Raw genomic sequence first — 22,151 nt, 5'->3', positions numbered from 1 at the left:
AGTCATCGGGTTTGTCCTTTTACATAACACAGGCCAGAGCAATCCCTCGATCAGCCCCCACCCCACAAAGAGTAGTTGCACTAGAGTACATGTTTGGGAAAGAGAGGTCCTCCTGAAGGAGAAACTCCAGTGCCTGGAGCATCCCTCAGGATGCTGTTCCAACAGAGAGCTACCCGCAAAGAACCCACATCTGGTTCCCAGCACTACACTCTCTAGGCACAGCGCACAGACAGGCAACCAGGGGAGGGAGGCTGCAGCTTAAGGAAAAGAAATTCCGGGAGCAACTGACGCAGCAGCAGGAAAAGCAGCAGTCAAAGAGAGCTACAAAGGCCCTGCAGGAGGAGGAGTTTCCCTCCAACACCTGCTTGTTCTTTCCTCTTCTACAGTTTGTTACATAACAAATGGCGTCTTGGGGGGTGTGGCTTAGAGGGACCTAGAGTGACAGAAAGGGCTCTCGGGCTAGAGCGGAGCAGCTCCTGTTTGGTAATAACTGGAGATGTATGTATATGGAGATACAGATATCTCCTACAGCTGGAAAGGTCATAGGGCCCAGTCTCCTACCCTCATGGCAGGACCAAGCCCCATCCCTGGCAGATTTTTTTTAAATGTAATGTGCCCCAGGCCCCTAAATAGCCTCCTCAAGGCTGGAGCTCACAAGACCAGGTTTACAAGTCCATTGTTTAAACCAATATCCTCAGGAGCCACCTCCCCAGGGCTAGCTTGGCTTTCAGCAGCTGAGCCCTTTGGGGCTCCTCAGAGCTGCTTACGCAGCTTTTCCTCCTTCTCAGATATGCAGCCCCCAGAGGCAGTGTATCTACGCTGGTGGGAATGGACTGTGGGGTGCTCAACGACTCTGGCTCCTAGTGTCCCGCATTGTACAGGGCAGGGACAAGGGTCACTCTCCCAGCTGGGAGCAGCATTCCCCAAGTGCTGAGCGCTCAGGACTGCCCAGCAGAGATTCCGGGGCTGCCTGGCTGATGAGCAACGCACCTGCAGCCGGCACCTCGGGTTTCTCTGAGGGTGCACGTGCTGGTACTGCGCAACCTGCAGGTGCACGTGCTGGGGGTCGTGCATCCTGGAGCTGCACATCTGGGGGCGCACATCCTGGGGCTGAGCATGCTGGAGCCGCACATGCTGGGGGCTCGCATCCTAGGGGTGCACATCCTGGGGCTGCATGCTGGGGGTGTGCATCCTGGGGGTGCACATCCTGGGGCTGAGCATGCTGGGGCTGAGCATGCTGGGGGTGCACAGGCTGGGGGTGCGCATCCTGGGGCTGAGCAGGCTGGGGGTGCACAGGCTAGGGGTGCGCATCCTGGGGCTGAGCATGCTGGGGGTGCACATGCTGGGGGTGCGCATCCTGGGGGTGCACATGCTAGGGGTGCGCATCCTGGGGCTGAGCATGCTGGGGGTGCACATGCTGGGGGTGCGCATCCTGGGGCTGAGCATGCTGGGGGTGCACATGCTGGGGGTGCGCATCCTCGGGCTGAGCATGCTGGGGGTGCACAGAACAGCATTTATTCCGCCCCCATGGAAGCGCTCAGCGGCGGCCTGGCCCGGGCGACCCAGCTGGGCGAGCGCGTTCTGCAGACAGCCCTGGATCGGGGCCCTGTGCACCAGCCCGCGCCGGGTTGCCCGGATGGGACCCGCGTGTGCCGTCCGTGCTGCGGCAGGGCGGTGCGGGCCGCTCCTCCGGCCGGCAGGGGGCAGCCGCCTCCGCGGGCCCGGCCGAGGCGCCGCTCTGCCCGGCCCCGCTCGCTGCGCCCTGGGCTCGGGAGTCGCCGGGAGACGGGGCCGCGGGAGCGGCCTGTCCCGGATCCCTCCGCTACGCATGGAGCCGCCGCCCGCCGCCGGGAGCCTCCATGTATCCGCCGGCCGCGAGCCGGGAGGCCCGGGGGCTGGGGTACAGGGGGAGGGGCCCGGCTGGGGGGACCCAGCGGCTGGGGGTACAGGGGAGGGGCCCGGCTGGGGGGAGCCAGCGGCTGGGGTATAGGGGGAGGGGCCCGGCTGGGGGAACCCAGCGGCTGGGGGTACAGGGGAGGGGCCCGGCTGGGGGAACCCAGCGGCTGGGGGTACAGGGGAGGGGCCCGGCTGGGGGAACCCAGCGGCTGGGGTACAGGGGGAGGGGCCCGGCTGGGGGGACCCAGCGGCTGGGGCGACAGGGGGAGGGGCCCGGCTGGGGGGACCCAGCAGCTGGGGCGACAGGGGGAGGGGCCCGGCTGGGGGGACCCAGCGGCTGGGGGTACAGGGGAGGGGTCCGGCTGGGGGGAGCCAGCGGCTGGGGTATAGGGGGAGGTGCCCGGCTAGGGGGACCCAGCGGCTGGGGTATAGGGGGAGGTGCCCGGCTGGGGGGACCCAGCGGCTGGGGCGACAGGGGGAGGGGCCCGGCTGGGGGGACCCAGCGGCTGGGGCGACAGGGGGAGGGGCCCGGCTGGGGGGACCCAGCGGCTGGGGGTAAAGGGGAGGGGCCCGGCTGGGGGGAGCCAGCGGCTGGGGTATAGGGGGAGGTGCCCGGCTGGGGGAACCCAGCGGCTGGGGTGACAGGGGGAGGGGCCCGGCTGGGGGGACCCAGCGGCTGGGGCGACAGGGGGAGGGGCCCGGCTGGGGGGACCCAGCGGCTGGGGCGACAGGGGGAGGGGCCCGGCTGGGGGGACCCAGCGGCTGGGGGTACAGGGGAGGGGCCCGGCTGGGGAGCCAGCGGCTGGAAGTGGGGGCTTAGCGGAGGGGATGCCAGGTGCCTGTGGCATGGCTGAGTTCCTTAGCAGGTGCCTATGCGGTGGAGGTGAAGGCAGGACGGAGGGAGCCCTGTGTCCTGAGCCTGTCCCAGCGCCAGGGGCAGTGCGAGTGAGTAGCACCCACGGGTGGTATGGCCCCGCCGGAGGCGGTCTGCGTGCTGTACTCTCCCTCACATGCACAGGCGGCAGGGACTCTCTTTGGGGCATCCTGCCGGGCAGGAGTCCAAGCCCGGTGCTGTCCTTGTCCTTGTGGTGCACACTGGCAGAGTGAGGCCCAGGAATCATTCACTCTTCCCCTGGGCTGTGCTGGCAGGGGCAGCTGTGTAGACATTTGCACCTGGCAATAACGTTGGAAGAAAGTGGGCGTATCCCACGTATGGTGTGAGTTGGCATTAGTGGGCCTACGTTCCCCTCCTCTCCTGTCTGAGCACCTCTTCCGTTGCTCTCATTACACCAGTGCGTGACACAACTGTCTCCACAGTAAGGTGGTTGCACTGCTAAAAGGGTTAAAGTTGTACAGCTTTTGTGGATAGCAAAGGCCTGAGAAGTGGAAAGACCCTTTGCCATCACTATCTGCACATTTGTTTTTGGAGCCTTCCCCTCGCTTTGGAGATGCTGTTCTCTAAACAGAGAAGTGACTCTGCTGCCAGGTACTGGGTCCCCATTCGACTCCCCAGGTCTTGTGGTGTAGGCAGCTTAGCATGCTCCCTTCATGATGTGCGGGTCAGGAAGCATCTTTGGGAGCTGTTCTTCCATGTGCATATTTTTGCCTGCATCTCTCTGTACCTCAGCTGATAAATGCTCCTCTCCACTATTTCCAGCAACACAGAAGGAGAAGTCAGGGGCTGTGGATTCTTTGGTTCCAGGAGAAGTACAGGCATGATATTGCATGATTCCACCATTCCCTAGAATCTTTGAGTTCTAGGGCTGTGTGTTTTCTCTTTGTGTGCAGGTTGGTTATCCATTCACAGGAGAAGGACCCACCTGATCAGGATAACATTCCCATCAACAGCCGTTTCAGATGTGTGCAAGGTATTGATCCTCCTACTCCTATATGGGGAAACTGAGGCACAGACAGTATTCATATGGAAAATTCTTGCTCTGTCACAGAAACCCGCTGTTTCTTTCTCTAGCTGCACAGATTGGTCACTTCCCTGTGGAGCTAAAACTCAGGGCTTAGGATTACAGCTTCCTCCTCCTCGGAAGCTGTGTGGGTCATTGACTGATTTCAACAGCAATGTTGAGAGGTGGGTGTGTGGCTAGCCCCACCGTCACCCTGAGGGACGGCATTTGGAGCCTTAGTGCAGGGTGCGTTTTGGTGGCTCCGATGATGGGAGCGGGCAAAGAGGACAGGACATGCTGGGTGCCAGGGAATTATGGGCTCCCATGGGCTTTCAGGGTAGACTTGAGGTCTTGTGGGATTTGGAGCCATATTTTTTTCCCAGAGCCACAGGTCCAGTACAGTGACCACAGTTGTGCAACAGCCTTGGGAAAGATCCCTTCTGCGAGTGAGAGCTCAAGGAGTTAGGACGTGCACCATTACTTCACTGCTTCCTTAGGCTGCTCAGCCTGTCCTTCAGCACTCCATCTTCCCACATGTTGCTCTGTTCAGTGCATCCCGCTGAGACAGACCCCGGGAGGATTTTATACCGCCTCGGGGAGCACACCTCCCGTAGCACCTCCAGTGCCAGCCAGCCAGTGTGGTCAAAAACGGAAGGTTTGTTAGTCAACTGGAATACAGTAGGGAAAGTCCTTTGCCAGCACAGAGAGAAGTTACAGCACTGTCCTTCTGAGTTAGCCCAGGGCCTCAACCAAGCAGTGCCCCCTACCCCGCTCGTGACTCCTGCTCTCTCTCTTCATGTTCAGGTTCCTAGGCCTGTCCTACTTGGTCCCTCCTCAGGCCTTTGTTGTCCAGCTGGTCAAACATGGCTGGCTTTCTGTGGAGGAGGTGGGCCATCCACAGTCATTGTTTGCCATGTGCCAAATGCCCCAGTCTTTGGCTTTGCCATTCTCTTCACAGACCTGGGCTCCAAACCTGAGACAGCTAGGTATTAGTCACACCTGACTTTGGGCTCTCTGCAAAGAGCAAGCAGCCCTTTTCCCTACCTGCAAAACAATGCTGCATATAGGGGAAACCAAGGCACATACAATGTTCATATGGAAAGTTCTTGCTCCGTCACAAGTTCTGATAGGATGATTACAAGATTTGGTCCCAGTAAAGAGCTGCATGGCCGAGGTAACTGCCTGTGTGCTGGTTTCCAGCAGTTGGCTCACTCTCCTCTCTTAGGCAGTCCACCTATCCTTTAACGCTCCTGCTCCCCACTGCGAGCTCCGTTCTATCCCAGGTGGCTGTGGGCTTATGCTAGTTATCACTTTGGGGCTGGGGAGGAATTTTTCCCCTGGCCACCAGATTGGCTCAGCCTTTCTCACAGTGACATCCGGGAGTGGGCATTTGGCAGCTGGAGGGCACAGTTTGGACCATGTGCAAGTAGTTTAGCTGCATATTTTGTCAGGTGCCCAGTGCAGGAACTTGCTGATTTTTGCCCCTGATCCAAAAGGTAACAAAGATCCGAAGGGCATCTCCTGCTAAACTAGGGCCCTCGTGTAATCCCGTGTGGACAGCAGGGGCCAGGGCACTACCCAGGGCTCACAACGACAGGGCAGCCTGGAGGAGGGTGAGTGGCGAGTGGATGTGCCCAAAGACTATCCTAGTGTGGTGATTAGCTCCCCTGGTGTGAGAGCCCCTAAGAAGTGGCAAAGGATCACTGGGCTGCCCCCCCGCCGTGGATGTAACTTGACTAATAAAATTGTGGCCTGGCTAGAACCCACACCACGTCTGCTTCCCTCCATGTGGGGAGCTGCCTGATGTCCAGCATGAGTAGGAGTGCCTGAAAATCAGTGGCCATTTGTCCCCTCTTGTGACGTAATATGTGTTGAGGAGCCTGGATCCAGGTCCTAGTTGCTTTTGTCCAAAAAAATAAAAAAATAAAATTCCTGGCAAGGCATCTACTGGCCCTGTCTCCTAGCTGCTGCACAAAGTCAAAGAAAATGGGGTCTGAATGGACTGAGGGCTTCCTTACCGGCTGAACAATACTGTTATAATCATCCTGGGATACCTCCCTGTCTGGACACGCTTTTCCTGCAGTAAGTGCCCACAAGGGCTGTTATACCAGTATGGCATGTTTCTGCTGGTAAATTTTGCCATGCAGAGCTATGTGGGAGGTTGTACAGCTGTTACTGCTCCTGCTGCACTCCAGGAGTTAGTCTCCAGGCCTGGCAGGCTGGTATCTCTCACGTAAGACAAAACAGTCGTATAACTTCCTGACCTCAAAAGATCAGGGGACCTCTGCCCTGTCTGGCTCAACCTGAAAGGCTGAATCTCTCTCCAGCAGTGCTGCTAATTATGGGGAGAGACAAATGGAAGCGTTTTGTTCCTTTGCTGGGGTCTTGGATCTCCTCGGGTCCAGGGCAGGCATTGTGCTTTTGCTGTATGTCCTGAGTCTCCTCAATTCTCCTGGAAAGGCTGAATTTTCCTGTTCCTTCTCTCTTCTTTCTCAGAGGCTGAAGAAACCCTGTTGATCGATATAGCTACAAACAGTGAGTCTGTTATGATGAGAGCTTTCTTTAGCAAATACCTCAACTCTCTGTCACTGATGCACCTTCCTTCCTGTTTCACCCACTCCGCATCCCCATCTCTTCCCCTTGTGATCTCTCCCCTCCCTCTGTTTTCTCTCCCTTTGCTAGCTGTTGCGTGTGTCTTCTGTAAGTTTGTAGAGAGTGGTTTGCTTTGCTACTCTTGTGGGAAGTGCTCATTACCACACAGCGGCGTGTGATCTAAATACTTAGATCAAAAGGTGTCACTTGGCTGAGTGTTATCTTCTCCCTTGATGCTTTCTCAAAACCCCTCCCCGTGAGCCTGACTTGTCCCGGAATGTAACCCAACAGCTCTTACTTTCCTATCTTACTGCTTGACTCCTTGCTGCTGCCCAAGCAGCCTTGTGGGTAGAGTGCAGGGCCAGAAAGCTGCGTAGCTAAGGGATGACCACTTTGGAAGTGTAACCTGATCAGGGCCTCCTAGGAGAGGGTTCATGCCCCTCAGAACCCCCCAGTGCTTTGCAGGCACCGTAGACAGGTATAGGTGGGCTTTGCTCTGCCAGGTGGGAGAAGGGACGCACGTGAGGACTAGGTTATCTTTGATAGCATGTGGGCTGCTTTCTTGGGGGATCTGTGATTGCGCTACTGACTGACCATGTGTGTCTGCTTGTACAAATACCACCTTGCAGCCCTGTCTCCATTTGACATGCTGCATTTCATGGTATTTTGGGCTTGCAGTGTCCCTGTTGCCTTTGTGAAGGCAGCTTCTCTGTTTGTTTGTGAATGCCTTTCACTCAGCAGCAGGGCAGAAAAGCCATTTTAAAAGTCAGGAAAAGGGTCCTAGAACCACCCCCCTGGCCCACCCCCAAATTGGTGGGGGTTTCAGGGACGCAGGGAGAACCTGAGCCTCTTTTTAAAATAGATTAGGTGTCAGAATAAAAGCCTCTCTTTGGATAACTAAGGACTTCCATCATGAGCCCAGAGGTGCAAATGGCAGCTAGTGGCTTGTTCATCAGAGTGGTTTAAAGGTCAAGAAGTCGAAACTGTCTGTGTCTCGGTGTGTGTGTTTTGTGTGTCTGAAGCCGGCTGCAAGATCCGAGTACAGGGAGACTGCACCCCGGAGCGCCTCTTTGAGATACCTGACGAGGAGCGCTGCCAGGCCTTCCTCACCCAAGTGCTGAACGTCCAAGAAGGTAACCAGGCTGACAGCCGCCTGCGGCTTTTGAGCTCTAGGCCAGTTTCTGACACTGATGTTTCCTTCTCCAGCCCAGTCGAAAGCAGCTCTTTCTGAGCACAGGGAACCAGCCAGCTGGTATCAGGTGGATAAGAACCTCCCAGCTCCTCCTCAGCCACCTGTTTCAGGTACTGAGTAAGTCCTGCCCCTGCAGTTGCTGCCCTGTGTTCGGGGTACAGTCACAGGGCCCTTGTTTTGAGTGGTTGGGTTGGCTACATATGCAGTTTTGCAGGAGCTTTGATTTTCTTAGTCCATGACAGGGTATAGGAGCCCGGTTAGTGCTTTCCCTCATCCCTCCATTATACCCCCCCAAACCCTGCTCCTAGTGTGGTGTTACTGTGCGTCTAAGTCTTACCGACCTACTAATTTCTCCCTCTGCCAAAGTCCCTCTTGGTTCATTATTGTTATGTTTCTCCGTTAGCCTGTCCCTCTCAGCTCCTCCTCACCTTGGTCAGCCCCTCACCGCCATGGCACCCTCAGGGTTGCTGTAATACAGTGACCCCTGGCCTCTCCCTGGGATCTGTCTTCTTCCTCCCAGAGTTAGGATGCCCCCTCTGGGTTCTTGTTAAGATATTCTCTGAAGAGTTCCCACCTGGGCCTCAGTCTCACCCCCAGGCTTCTCTCATTACAGGGGTCCTAGGCTTTGAGGATAACTTCAATGCCATAAGTTTGGAGAAGAAAAGAAACTTACAAAACCAACAAATAGGATCTCGCCGGGAGCCCCCGCCCCCTCCTCTGGCACAAAACAGGCAGTAAGTAGCTTCCCAGAGCTGTCCCTTTTGCCCTCTGGTACCCTAGGTAGGAAGCCCAGTTTGACATCTGAGGTTGTCTCCTGTGCAGCCTCCATCGTGAGAGGGAAGGTGCATCCAGAGAGCTGCCAAAAGTAACCAACACCATGCGCAAGCTCTTTGTTCCCAGCTCGCAGTCTGGCCAAAGAGAGGGCCTCATCAAACACCTGCTTGCCAAGAAAGAGAAGGAGTACGTCAACATCCAGAGCTTCAGGTCAGTGCTGTGCCCGGAGCCACCAGCGCGAGACAGCGCATGGATGGGCGTGAGAAGCTGAGATTGTCACAGCTCCTAGCCCAGGTCTCAGAATCGGTGTCTGCTGACGGACGGCCTGTGCAAAACGAGCGTGGGTGGGGAGCTTCAGTCCAATTCACAGGTGGACAAGTGGCCTCAGTACATTCTTACCCCCATCACATGGCACCTCCTGATGTGCTTAGGGGTCTGGGGCTTGAACTCTCCCAAAGCCCATGAGGAGAACTTAAGCCTGTTAACAGGGCTGACAGGAGCTTGCACTGCTGCTGCCTGTGCTGCATTGTCCTGTGACTACAGCTGGCTTCCTGGTTGCGCGGCTGGTGCCTTTTGCCAGCATGGAATCAGGCTGTGATAAAGGACTGTGTGTGTCGCGTAGCCAGGCCCCCGGCAAGGTGTCCCTGGCCTTGCAGAGTTCTGTGGCATGCCCAGAATTCTGTGACTTTCATGGTCTTGGCCAGAGTGCCTCATGTTGAGTAGTTCTCACTCCTTCGGTAGTTCCCATGCCGCTTTCCACAGGACCCTTGTGCAGTTCAGACACTCCCTGTCTTCGTGCTGCATGCGTTAGAGCAGCAGTTCTCCATCTGGGTCCACTGCCTGTGTATGGGGTCACCAGGGCAGGTCTGGTGCTGAAGCTTTGACCCCTCTGTCCAAAGTGGTGGGGTTTGGTCTTTGGCTCCCCTCGGGGGCAGTGAGGCTGAGGTGGGGCTCGGGCTTTGGTCCCCACTCGTGTGGTTGTGAGGTAGTGTGCCTTGGCAGAAGAGGGCTGTGGTGAGATGACGTTTGAGAACCTTGCATTAGAGAGTCCGGACCTCTTCTGGAGAGCCTGCTGCAGCTGCATGGCTGCTCTTGTGTGTACTGCAGGTTTTTTGTGGGAACGTGGAATGTGAACGGCCAGTCTCCAGATAGTGGATTGGAACCCTGGCTAACCTGTGACCCAGACCCCCCAGATGTCTACTGTGTTGGGTGAGGCGTGAACTCCTGCTAACTTACATGTACACATCCTGTGTCTCACTCCCTTCCCCTGGGCTCTGGTGGATTTTATTCATTTCAAATTCCCAGGCTTCCTAGTGGACTCCACACTGTACGTCGGTGCCCAGGGCGGGGAATCTCCTTAGTGGGGCTGGAGGAGTCTGGATGATACATAGAAGCAGCCAGAAGCCAAGCAGATTTCTTGAGCTAACAAAGCAGTTTTCCTCCAGTGAGGCTGTAGCTGGGAACAGATCATTCCTGGCATTAGCAGAGCACACAAGATGGATGCCCCCAGGGAAATGGTCTCTGGAAGGGGCCCATAAGCCACTGCATGGAGCCATTGTGCCTTTATTTGAGTTAGGCCTACGTGACCCTTCTCCAGGATGAATGACCAAAGAGAGATCCAGACTGGGCCCCCTGCAGCGCTATCTCTGCTGGAGTTCGGAGGGGAGATGGGCTTGTGGGGAGAGGGGTGGTCTCCTAAGCTGACTTGTTTGTAGGTTCCAGGAGTTGGACCTCAGCACAGAGGCTTTTTTCTACTTTGACTCTGGGAAGGAGCAGGAGTGGCTGACTGCTGTGGAGAAGGCCTTGCATCCCAAAGCCAAGTACAAGAAAGTGAGTGCTGCTCAGCCATCTCTGGCAGCTGTGCTGTTGGATCGGGAAGTGGGGCAGGACTGAAGCTCGCACTTTCCCAGCTCAGAGATTCCCTATATCCTCCAACCAAAATGGTCAAGGTGCCCAAGGATGTGTACCTGGTACTGCTGATGGAATAGTCTGCTGGGCTAGGGGAGTCACTGTGGTACTGGAATAAACCTGGAGGTAGTTGTAGGGCAGAAGAACCTCCAATAACAGCTCCCTGGACATTTTTGGGTGTCTCATGAGTGGGGCAACCAAAGACAAAAGCCTCCAGGGGGCTGACATGAGGTGGGCTGGTGCTCTCCTACAGCAGGCAGAGGTGGGTCAGATTGTTCTGGTAACCTGGCAGCTATAAAAACTGGGCCTGTCTTGTTCTAAGCAGCAGCATGAATAGCTTTTCCTTGAAGGAGCCAGACTGCTTGCATAGGGGAAGTTAGCTAGCAGACAGTGCCTTGGGAAGGGTAGCGCTAGTTGTAGTGTTGCTAGCTGGCTCCTTCCTGACGTGTCAGAACTGAGTCACTACAGCTTTGCTGGCCAGCCTAGCAGGCCTTCTAGTCAGTGGCCCTGTCGGAAGACAGTCGTTCATTTCCCTTTCCTCCTCCCCCACTATGTTTTGCTCTGACACCCAAGTGCTGCTTTCTTTAGATACAACCCAGCGACACAAGGTACAGGTGCTCAAGCCAGGCTAATGCTTGAGGAACTGAGAGAGGAGGCCTGGTCTGCTTTATTTGCATTCTTCATCACATGTGAATGGCGGATCAGCAAGCTGGAAGTGACTGACATTACAGATAAAGTTCATGGTTTAAAGTCCTGCAAAATATTGTGATGTCTGTAGTGCCTCCTCCAGGGAGGGCTCGTAACTCCTGCTGATGGGGCATTTCTTTCCACCCTCTTGATGCAGAAGTGTCCTACCTATCCACGTTAATAATGCTTGCCACTTCTGTAGTGAGCATTTCAAAGTGCGCCACATACGCTGGCCACTTGTGCCTCACAACCTGCTGAGCTGGAGGAAGTAACACACCCATTTACAAGATGGGGAAACTCCTGGACTGAGAGGATAAGGGACTTGTCCAGAGTCACTCAGAAGAGACAGTGGAGGAGACAGGATCCATGCAGCAAGAGGTGATGCACACAGGTGCTGTGTTAATGGCTGTAGGCTGAGCTGCACAGTGGAGAATGACCTCCCTTCTGTCCTGCAGAGGGAACAAATGCTCTGTGGGAGGCAGGCAGTGCCCAGGGCCCCATAGAATCATAGAACTCTAGAACTGGAAGGGACCTCGAGAGGTCATCAAGTCCAGTTCCCTGCCCTCTCGGTAGGACCAAGCACCATCTAGACCATCCCCAATAGGTGTCTACCTAATTTGCTCTTAAAAATCTCCAGTGATGGAGAGTCCACAACCCCCCTAGGTAATTTATTCCAGCGTTTAACCACCCTGACAGTTAGGAAGTTTTTTCTAATGTCTAATCTAAACCTCCCTTGCTGCAGTGTAAGCCCAGTGCTCCTCCTATCCCCAGAGGCCAAGGAGAATTTTTCTCCCTCCTCCTTGTAACCCTCTTTGAGGTACTTGAAAACTGCTGTCATGTCCCCTGAAAGTCTTCTCTTTTCTAAACTAAACAAGCCCAGTTCTTTCATCTTCCCTCAGAACTCATGCTCTCTAGACCTTTAATCATGCCTGTTGCTCTTCTCTGGACCTTCTCCAGTTTCTCCACAACTTTCTTGAAATGTGGTGCCCAGAATTGTACACAGTACTCCTACTGAGGTCTAATGAGTGCTGAGTAGAGCAGAAGAATGACTTCTTGTAGCTTCCCTCAACACTCCTATTACTACATCCCAGAATCATGTTTGCTTTTTTTTGCAACAGCATCACGCTGTTGACTCATATTTAGCTTGTGGTCCACTCTGACCCCTACATCCCTCTCCGCAGTGCTCCTTCCTAGACAGTTGTGCCCATTCTATATGTACGAAGCCAACTGATCCTTCCTAAGTGGAGTACTTTGCTTTCATCCTTATTAAACTTCATCCTCTTTACCTCATGCCATTTCTCCAGTTTGTTCAGTTCATTTTAAATTCTGACCGTATCCTCCAAAACAGTTGCAACCCCTCCCAGCTTGGGATCATCTGCCAACTTAATAAGCGCACTCTCTCAAATTCAACACATTAACACTTTGTATGAACAAAGACAGCAATTATCTCCTGTATTACAACGAATGCTTCCTTCCCTTTGAGGTTTGTAATTATCTCAGGCAAGACACTTAACATCCCTCACCCCCTCCTTCAGTTCTATGTATTTGGTTTGTCGGTTTTTATTGCAATTTTTTTTTTTGGACCTCAGCACTATATAACTGGGTCTGAACTGAAAATTCTATAGGTCTGGAGAAGTGGGTCTGTCCCGGGAAAGCTCATCACCTAATAAGTTATTTTGTTAGTCTTTAAAGTGCTACATAACCGCTGGTTTGTTTTATTAGAATATCTAAATTGTCGATGAAGATATTGAATAGAACTGGTCCCAAAATAGATCCCTGCAGAACCCCACTTGTTGTGTTCTTCCAGCGTGACTGTGAATGATTAATAACTACGCTCTGAGAATGGTTATCCAGCCAGTTATGCGCCCACCTTATAGTGGCCCCATCTAAGTTGTATTTGCTTGGTTTATTGCTAAAAGATCATGCAAGACCCTGTCAGATACCTTACTAAAGTCTAGGTATACCATATCCACTGCTTCTCCCTTATCCACAAAACTTGTTATCCTGTCAGAAAAAGCTATCGGATTGGTCTGGCATGATTTGTTCTTTACAAATCCATGTTGGCTGTTACCTGTCACCTTATTTTCTTCCAGATGTTTGCAGATGAATTCCTTAAGTAGTTACTCCATTGTCTTTCCCAGCACTGAAGTTAAACTGACTGGTCTGTAGTTTCCAGGGTTGTTCCTTTTTTCCATTTTTATAGATGGACACTATATTTGCCATTTTCCAGTCTTCCAGAATCTCTCTTGACTTCCAGGACTTTTCAGAGACGATAGCTAAAGGCTCAGAAACCTCCTCTATCAGCTCCCTAAGTATTTTAGGATACATTTCATCAGGCCCTGGTGACATGCAGTTATCTAATTTTTCTAAGTAATTTTTAACTTGTTCTTTTTTTATTTTATCCTCTAAACCTACCCTTTTCCCACTAGCACACATCATTATGTTAGGCATTTCTGCATTGGCCGCCTTGGTGAAGACCAAAACATAGAAGTCATTAAGCCCTTCTGCCATTCCAAGTTTCCTGATACTGTTTCTCCCACCTCCCTGAGTAGTGGGCCTACCCTGTCCTTGATCTTCCTCTTGTTTCTAGTATATTTACAGAATATCTTCTAGTTACCCTTTGTGTATTTAGCTACTTTGAACTCGTTTTGTGCCTTGGCCTTTCTAATCTTGCCCCTGCATACCTGTATTGTTTGCTTATATTCATCCTTTGTCATTTCTCCCAATTTCCACTTTTTATAGGATTCCTTTTCAACTTTGAGATCATGCAAGATCTCCTGGCTAAGCCAGGGTGGCCTTTTACTATACTTTCCATCCTTTCTACGCAGTGATATAGCTCGCTTTTGGGCCCTTAATAATGTCCCTTTGAAAAACTGCCAGCTCTCTTCAGTTGTCTTTTCCCTTAATCTTGCTTCCCATGGGACCTCACCTACCAGCTCCCTGAGTTTACCAAAATTTGCTTTCCTGAAATCCACTGTCACTACTTTGCTGTTCTCCCTTTCACTATTTCTTAGACTCATGACCTCTATGATTTCAGGGTCACTCTCTCCCAAGCTGCCTTCCACTTTCAAATTCTCAACCAGTTCCTCCCTATTTGTTAAAATCAAATCCCCACTCGTAGCTTTTTCCACCTTCTGAAATAAAAAAATGTCGTCAGCGCAGTCCAAGAACTTTCTGGATAGTCTGTAACTGGCTGTGTTAGTTTCCCAACATAGTTGAAGTCCCTCATCACCATCAAATCCTGCACTTTGGATGATTTTGTTAGTTGCTTAGGAAAAGGCTCCTCCACCTCTTCTACCTGGGTCGGTGGTCTGTAGTAGACCCCTAGCATACCATCACCCTTGCTTCTTATCCCTTTTAACCTAACCCAGAGACTCTCAGCATGTCTGTCTCCTGTATCCATCTCCACCTCAGTCCAGATGCACACATTTTTAATATAGAAAGCAACACCTCCCAGTTTAACCAGCCTGTCCTTCCTGAGGAAGCTGTACCCTTCTGTACCAATATTCCAATCGTGTATTATCCTGCCAAGTCACTGTGATACCAGTTATGTCATAGTTGTATTTATTTATTAGGATTATTAGGGTTTCAAGTTCTTCTGACTTATTACCCATACTTCTTGCATTTGTATTTAGGCATCTAAGATGCTGATTTGCTTTTGCCTCCCAGTTCTGCCTACTCCCTCTTTTTTCTCTGCTCTTACAGCCCATGATCCTTCCCATTTCCAACCCAATTTCCGGTCTCCAGGTTTTGTATTTACCCATGGACTTGGGTCATCTGTACCCGTTGAAACTACTTTAAAGCCCTCCTCACTAGGTTAGCTATTCTGAATCCAAATACATCCTTGCCATTCCTGGAAAGGTGAATTCCATGCCTGCTTAGCCGTCGTTCGTGGAACAGCATCCTGTGATCGAGGAAGCCAAAGCGCTCCTGGCGACACCGTCCTTGCAACAGAGATGCTGCTCTGTTGTGCCTGCTGGTCAGTCACATCTGCCTCTGGGGGCACTTACTTACTGCCTGTTTCCCTCCGTTAACACCACTCATGCAAAGAGCTGGGGATTTAAAAAGCGAGCTCCATGCCAGTTTGTCATACTCCTGTGTAAGCAAAGGTGAGCAGCAGTACACTCCAGCCATCCCCGGACCAGAACTCACAGCATTTCTTAGGTGCAGGACTAGTTCAGTCAGTTTCTTCCATGAAGTTTTGCTGGTTGTATCTTAGTTTCGTGTTGCTGCTGTGGCTCCAGTGTATATTTTGCCGTGCACCTGGGAAGCCTCCGGTCTTTCACAGTGGGGCATTGCTTCAAAGGAATACATCCAAGCATGAGCAGCCATGGGCTCAGCAGCATCCCCTGCTGGTGCTGTCGGAAGGCTGTAGACTCTTCCCAAGGCTCTGTCTGTGGCGCAGGGAGTCCCCAGGCCAGAGCTGTGTTGGGAGGCCATGGGAGACGGGAAGGGGCCCTGGAGACAGGGCAGTGGGGGAAGGAGAAATCAGGGATGACGTTCGGACTGAGCCGGAAACTCTCAGACCTGTCATTTTTTGGCAGGTGCAGGTGGTCCGTCTGATTGGGATGATGCTGGTTGTGCTTGCCAGGAAGGATCAACTGAGTTTTATCAGTGAGGTCATGTCAGAGACCGTGGGGACTGGAATCATGGGAAAGCTGGTGAGTGGCCTAGAGGAGAGAGTACACGGCCTCAGAAGAGCCGAGTCTGTTGGGTGAAGTATTGTCTGTGGTTCAGTTTCTTGCCCCCTGTGTCATCCCTGCTGCCTTTTTCCTGGCTGGGCTGTCTCTTGTTTTCATTGTCTCTGTCTCCCCCCAGCTCTCGCCTGTTCCAGCTGTTACTCGGTCTCTTTGTGTGATTGTCTCACCGTAACACTCTCCCCAGGGTAACAAGGGTGGTGTGGCCGTGAGGTTTGTGTTCCACAACACCAGCTTCTGCATCGTCAATTCCCACCTCGCCGCTCACGTGGAGGAGTTTGAGCGGCGGAACCAAGATTACAAGGATATCTGTGCCCGGTTAAGCTTCCAGCCCCCTGACCAGGGCTTACCTCAGCTGAATATCATGAAACACGAGTGAGTCACCACCTCCACATTCTTTCTCCTAGGTCTTGGGGTTTTCAGCTAGAAGTTGCTGCAGCAAGACGCCAAGATAGACAAACCTGCAGGTTTAATTGATGTGGTCTGGTCTGCACTAACACTCCGATGGTGCAGCTGAACCAGTGATCACACTGTATCCAGTGTCCTTGTAGTAGCACACAGGACCAGCCAGTCTCGTACCCTCACAAGAAGTCTGTAAGGGGCTCGTCTCAGCAGCCTGCACTCTTCAGTCAGAGGCTGGTTGTTATAGGAGTGTGGCAACCTGGGGCATTCCTAGGACAAGACAATCTCTTGGGTTTAGTCCAGGGTTCTCTGGTTTGTTCATTTTTGAGCTCTTGCTGCTTGGAAGGATTTACATGAACAGATCACATCATCTGCAAGGCTGTAGATGCTAGAAGTGGGCTCAGACTTCAGTCTGTAACTATAAACTTTGTTGTAAGAGGCTAAGAGACTGCTAGGAGGATCAGCTGCTGTAGCTGGGGTGAGGAGAAGGCTTAAGGACTGTGAAAACCTGTATGAGAGGAAGAGGAGGAGCCTTGGTGTGGCGGTTGCAGAGGAGTGTGGCTAGCCGTGGAACAATGAGAGAAGATAGCTGGGGTGAGATCTTTGTGAATTCTTAAGAAACCTGCCCGCTCCTCCAGCCATTTTACACTGTGTGTGTGCTCAGCACAGGTGCCTGGGGTTGGTCAGATCCTGGTAATTGACTAGGGAGTGGAAAAGTAAACAACCCGGTAGGCGTGCCTGGTGTCTGGGGGAGGGAATGCACAAGGCCTGATGGGACTCTGGTGCTGCCGTCGCGTGCCTGCCTTCCAGAAGTGCAGGCTTGTCCTCACGGGCGTGTGCGCGCCATGTTTTGGAGGGATAAATGCCACTTGATCGGCAGGCAGAGCAGATGCTCCCAGGCAACAGGGACGCAGCGTAGAACAGACTTGTCAATACAGGAACCAGCAGCCGTCAGTACCATCCATCTTGGGGAGAGAGGCCCAGACGAGTCCGCGAGCCGGGCTCTGGCATCCTTCCTCCCTCTCCAGTCAGCCAAGACTGTCCCACTCAGCAGCCCAGTCCCAATTCAAACCAGCCAGACCCCTCCTCCCACCTTTGTCCTGTTTGGGGGCGGGGAGGGGAGGAGTTACCTGATGGCCTAGGTTACAAAGGACATGGAGGGTCACCAGAGGAATAAAATCACCAACCCCACTGCGGCACACTACTGTACTTGGGAGCCTGATGTGCCTCGTGCATCCGAGTGTCACCTCACTTCAGAACTCCTTGCTGACAAAATGAGACGTGGAAATACCAAAGTGCCCCAGGCCGTTGTTACTGGAGCAGTGCTGCCTTTCTCGGTCTTACTGTATCACTGTGCAGGGAGTGACAGCCCCGCAGTGGAGAAACACCAGTTCAGTCTGTAGAGCAGCATAAACAAGTCATTGTCTGTATGACATTTTAGTTTGTATTGGCTTGGCTAGTGCATGTCATGGGGCCTGTTGTAAAACTAGGCAAATAGCTGTATGGGTTGATGTGCCCTCTGGAAGACTTCTGCGTTCCCAGGGGTGCAGGTAACCCGTTATTGAGAGCCCCCTTTCAAGCTGCTACCCCTATCTCTCTCTTTCCCAAGGGCGTTCAGAGACAGACTGGTGGCTTTTCTCTTCTCTCTTTGCCTTTGTCCATAGTGTGGTCATCTGGCTGGGAGACCTGAACTACCGGCTGGGCTTCCCTGATGCCAGCGAGGTGAAGACTCTGATCAGTAAGAATGAACTTCAGAAGCTGTTGAAGTATGACCAGGTGAGTGAACTTCAGCCGCCTGGGTATTGGGTCATCTTGCATGAGTCTGTCCCTGCACTTGGGAGGGCTGCCACAGACCCTGCAGTGAGAGTGACCAAACTCAGCGCTAGGGCAGTTTTGTTTCTTGCCACTTAGTTCGCACTAAACATACTATGTAGATCCTGTGCCTGAAGGATGTACCACTTGGGCGGTTGGAATGTGTATTAAAGCTCAGACGTACACCCTGGGTGCTCAACGGTGCCTCACCTCTGCTCTCTGCTCCCATGGAAGAGGCTTTCCTGCCCAGCCAGTTACATTCTCTCTTGCTCCAACGTGCTGCTGTCTCTGGCTGGCTGGGGGCCCCGCTGAGGGGCTCCTGAGACCATTTGGGGATTTAATTATGGCTGCCCTTGCTGGGGAGACCAGCTTACGAGGACAGCTGGGTGGTGGAGACCTTGACAGTGGTCAGTCCCAGCTTCGGGGGGTGGCCTAGGGATTCCTGCCCATACCTGAGTTCCCGTGTGCTCGTCAGCGGGGTGGACCTGACTCGTGTGGCAGGAGCAGTGCAGCACAGCCCTGCAACACACTGGAAATTCTGGGGTGGCGTCGGCTGCATTTCAAAAAGGAGGGATTGAAAGGAACCCTGCAGTTAGTGCAGCGTCCCTTGGAGCTTTTAGAGGGGTGGTAAATCTGGCTTCGTGCTGCCCCTCGCTGCCTCATTTCCAGGGTGGTATCGGCCTTTGTATTGAAAACAACTAAGTGGATTTTAGAGTCTCCATAATTTTAGGAGAGCCTAGGAGATTTTGCAGTTGGGTTGGAGACGTATGAGAGCTGGTTTGGCATTGCTGGCCCCCAACACCTGCTTCAGGTTTCGGCTAAAATGGTCAACAGAATAGCAGTTAGCGATGGTGCCGTAAAATCAATGTCATTAGGTTTCAGAGTTAACACTTGGCTGAGTTGAACGGAGAGTTCATATCTCCCTGTGGTGTTGGCTCATGCTGTCTGCAGACTCAGGCAGCAGAGACCCGGTTTGTGCTTGGAAGGCTTTCTCTGCATTCAGAGCAGCTGTGCTTTGTAGTGAGAGTCTCTGTCTGAGGGTATAGTCCAGTAGCCAGGGTGGCAGGGTGTGCCAGCGTCCCTGGCTGTTGAGTAAAGGGCCCTGCCTGTAACTCTGCTCCGTGGAGCTATGAGGGCTGTGCTGTGGTGCTGACAGGCTGTTCCTTTTTGCCTCCAGTTGAATATTCAGCGGACTCATAAGAAAGTTTTTGCTGATTTCACAGAGGGAGAGATAAAATTCATCCCCACTTACAAATTTGACTCTAAAACTGACCGCTGGGACTCCAGGTAAGTCTGTTGTTAACCAGTGACACCAACAGCGTCTTGCCCCAGTGTCCTTCCTTGGCTGAATCCAGGCTTGCCCATGTCCCTTGGAAACACGCCTAGTGTGACGCTGAGTAGCCTGGTGGATTCCTCACAAGTAGCCTAGACTTGTTACTGGGACGGCGCTCCTGGCTGATGCGTAGCACCAGTGAGGCTACGGAATGTAACGTCCAGGTGGTCTCCTCTGAGCGGTGTGGGTTGAGGTGCTGGAGCAGGTCGACCCAGAATAAGTCAGCTTTGCTGGAGTGAGATGGGCCTGGGGCCAGACCAGCCAATGCTGCTTTAGGCTTCAGCACAAGCTCTTTGATTCCTCTGCCAAACAAAGGCAGGAAGTATTGACAGGGAACAAAAATGGTGGTGCTGAGCTGGCTGGTGTTGCAATGTCCTCTTCCCTGGTGGTGCAAGGATCATGGTCCTCCCTTAGCCCCATGGGCACCACAGGGCCTACCTGCTCCATGGCAGCCTTCTGCTGCTGCTCAGGAAAGTCCCTCTATCTTCTGGTCCCCCTCCCTTCTGTCTCCCAGCTGGATCCCAGCATCTGCCTGCAGGGCATCTCCTTAGGGTAGGGTTTGTTGCCGCCTGCCTCTGCAGGCCCATACAAGGGGGAAGGTAATCCAAAACGCCCACCTGAGGGCCCAGGGAAGTAGCAACAGCCTAATAGACTTTCAGCAGTGGGGCCAGTGGGCAGTGAATTGAACTGTGGTTTGCGCCAGAGTGCAACAAATGAAGCTAAGACTACAGAAGCCTTGATTTTACGATGGTAGCCCTGCTGAGCCCGTTCCATTTCTTAGCCCTGCAGCCCCAGCAGGGTGCTAACAGCGTGAGGAAGAGCAGCTCCGGTGACTGCCGGATGCTGACTAGGTCTGGAGCACTAAACCCTTGTATCTGGCTAGCTGACAACTGGGGCAGTGTGTACCCCACTGTAGGGCAGAGCAGGGGCACGGAGGGGGAGCAGAAGCAGTGGGATGTGGTTTCAGAAAGTAACAAGTCGGATGAGGAAAGCCTTGGGAGCCCCGTCCTCCAAGCTGCTGCCCGAGGAAGTGGGTCTTGCGGGGACCGGTCTGGCGGGGGTGGGACTGGTCTGATGGACAGGAGCACTGTCTGATTTCCTGGGCATCGTGTCCCGGCAGTGGGAAGTGTCGTGTGCCAGCCTGGTGCGATCGGATCCTCTGGAAAGGGGGCAACATTAATCAGCTCCGGTACCGCAGTCACATGGACCTGAAAACCAGCGACCACAAGCCAGTCAGCTCCTTGTTCCTCATCGGGGTGAGTGTCACTTGATGTGCTGCAGAAGACGTGTGGTTGAAGTGCCAAGTTAAAGGGTCCGTCTGGAGAAGCAAGGGCTGAGGGGTCGGGGCAAGAGAGAAGTGAGTGATAACCGCTAGGCAGCTTCCCTCACCTCCGTCTCTGCAGCTCAGAGCAGGTGCTGTTCTCGGATGCAGCCCAGGCTGGCTGCACAGCGCCATGCCAGGCAGGCAGAGGCAGTGGTTGGGGTTTACACAGCCGGCAGGGCAGAGCATTCAGCAGGCAGGCTCCAGCCGTGTGACTGCTTTAACACTGTTTCTTAGGCTCTGAGGTGCAGTGTGGTGAGCTGTTTGCAGTGGCTCCTCTGCAGGGCCACAAGCTGTCTGGGAGCAACTACACGCTCCCAGGCTGCCGCTTCTCTGCGGGAGAAACAGGACTGCTGGGGTGCGCTGGCCGGGGTGGTGGGAGTGGCTGAACGGAAGCTTGGCAGGGAAGAGTGCTGGGGTTGCTGGCCTGTTGGGTGGAGCCACGTGTGTGCAGTGTTGCCCTCTGCCAGTCTGTGAACCAGGGCTGTCTCCTAGATGACTCGTTCCTTTCTCCTCTAAAAGCCTGAAGCATTTTGGGTAAGGCTGCCGAGCTCCTGCAAACAGCAGATCCTTCCTGGTGCCCGTTGGCCAGGAGAAGACACTGGTGCCATTACTGCAGGGGTAACACTGTGCCTGAGTTAGCCAGGAGATTTGGAGGGACACCTGAGCCAACCTTCAGGCTTCAGAGCTGCACATGTTCAATGCCCAAGAATCACCTTGGCTTCTGCTGCAGTTATTCCCAACCCACTGAGGAAGTTTAAGCTGTAAGGCCTGTGTCACCAGCAAGTGTGATCTGCTCCCCGGCAGGTGAAGGTTGTGGACGAGCAGCGGTACCGGAAGGTGTTTGAAGATATTGTTCGTATGATGGACAGAATGGAGAATGACTTCCTTCCTTCACTGGAGCTCAGCCGGAGGGAGGTGAGAATGGGGACAGCTTGCTAGGGAGGCCGCAGAGAGGCTGGAATTTCTCTGGAGGGCGCTGAGCCTGGGTCTGTGCCTAAGACTTTAGGCTGGCTTAGCTGCAGGCTGAGGGCTGTGAAAAATACTGTCATTAGGTTGCTGTAACTCCAGTGTAGACCCAGCTAGTCACCAGAATGATTCTTTTGTCAGCCTAGTTACCACTTCTTGGAGAGGTGGATCACCTCCAAGGATAGCTAAACTTCGGGCAGCGTAGGAAGTGTCTGCTTTCTGAGGCTATCGTGGTGCAGCAACACAGCCTCTACCAGCTGGCCTGCAGACATGGTGGGATGTTTTAATAAACTCCAATGTGGAAAGTATGCCAAAAATGGCACATTTAGTTGCCTCCCCACAACCAGGTAATGGGTTAGAAACTGCATTCCTCGCCGCCTGGCCAGCGCTCTGGGAGGGGTCTGGTGTGGTGCACTTACCTCCCCAGAGCCCTTGTACGTAACTATAGTGAGAGCTGTTTTCTCTTTGCTCTGCAGTTCGTGTTTGAGAAGGTGAAGTTCCGGCAGCTACAGAAGGAGAAATTCTTCATCACCAACAACGGGCAGGTCACCTGTCACTTCTCCTTCATCCCCAAACTCAACGACAGCCAGTACAGTAAACCGTGGCTTCGGGCTGAGCCTTGTGAGGGGTACCTGGAGCCGAGTGAGTTCTGCGCCTGGGCTCAGGAGTG

General features: G+C 53.5%; 1 protein-coding gene across 2 annotated transcripts in view; it reads left to right on the top strand.

Annotated features, from left to right (window-relative positions):
* The first annotated feature begins 1,756 nt into the window (after nucleotides 1-1,756).
* OCRL (OCRL inositol polyphosphate-5-phosphatase) overlaps nucleotides 1,757-22,151 on the top strand; it is a 29,222-nt gene continuing 8,827 nt past the window's right edge. For both annotated transcript variants that reach the window (XM_075007849.1, XM_075007848.1), the window contains exons 1-17: nucleotides 1,757-1,862; nucleotides 2,772-2,841; nucleotides 3,685-3,764; nucleotides 6,291-6,329; nucleotides 7,409-7,519; nucleotides 7,593-7,688; nucleotides 8,192-8,312; nucleotides 8,401-8,562; nucleotides 9,460-9,561; nucleotides 10,068-10,182; nucleotides 15,492-15,608; nucleotides 15,832-16,019; nucleotides 17,711-17,822; nucleotides 19,036-19,145; nucleotides 20,312-20,447; nucleotides 21,320-21,430; nucleotides 21,958-22,123. In XM_075007849.1, the coding sequence (XP_074863950.1) occupies nucleotides 1,829-1,862; nucleotides 2,772-2,841; nucleotides 3,685-3,764; nucleotides 6,291-6,329; nucleotides 7,409-7,519; nucleotides 7,593-7,688; nucleotides 8,192-8,312; nucleotides 8,401-8,562; nucleotides 9,460-9,561; nucleotides 10,068-10,182; nucleotides 15,492-15,608; nucleotides 15,832-16,019; nucleotides 17,711-17,822; nucleotides 19,036-19,145; nucleotides 20,312-20,447; nucleotides 21,320-21,430; nucleotides 21,958-22,123 (1,870 nt within the window). In that variant the 5' untranslated portion in view covers nucleotides 1,757-1,828. The remainder of the gene's footprint in view (nucleotides 1,863-2,771; nucleotides 2,842-3,684; nucleotides 3,765-6,290; nucleotides 6,330-7,408; nucleotides 7,520-7,592; nucleotides 7,689-8,191; nucleotides 8,313-8,400; nucleotides 8,563-9,459; nucleotides 9,562-10,067; nucleotides 10,183-15,491; nucleotides 15,609-15,831; nucleotides 16,020-17,710; nucleotides 17,823-19,035; nucleotides 19,146-20,311; nucleotides 20,448-21,319; nucleotides 21,431-21,957; nucleotides 22,124-22,151) is intronic.

Source organism: Carettochelys insculpta, chromosome 13 (assembly GCF_033958435.1).
Source record: "Carettochelys insculpta isolate YL-2023 chromosome 13, ASM3395843v1, whole genome shotgun sequence".
In the NCBI taxonomy this organism is placed as follows: Eukaryota; Metazoa; Chordata; order Testudines; family Carettochelyidae; genus Carettochelys; species Carettochelys insculpta.
The sequence above is the reverse complement of the archived record's forward strand: the minus strand, read 5'-3'. Positions and strand labels throughout refer to the sequence as shown.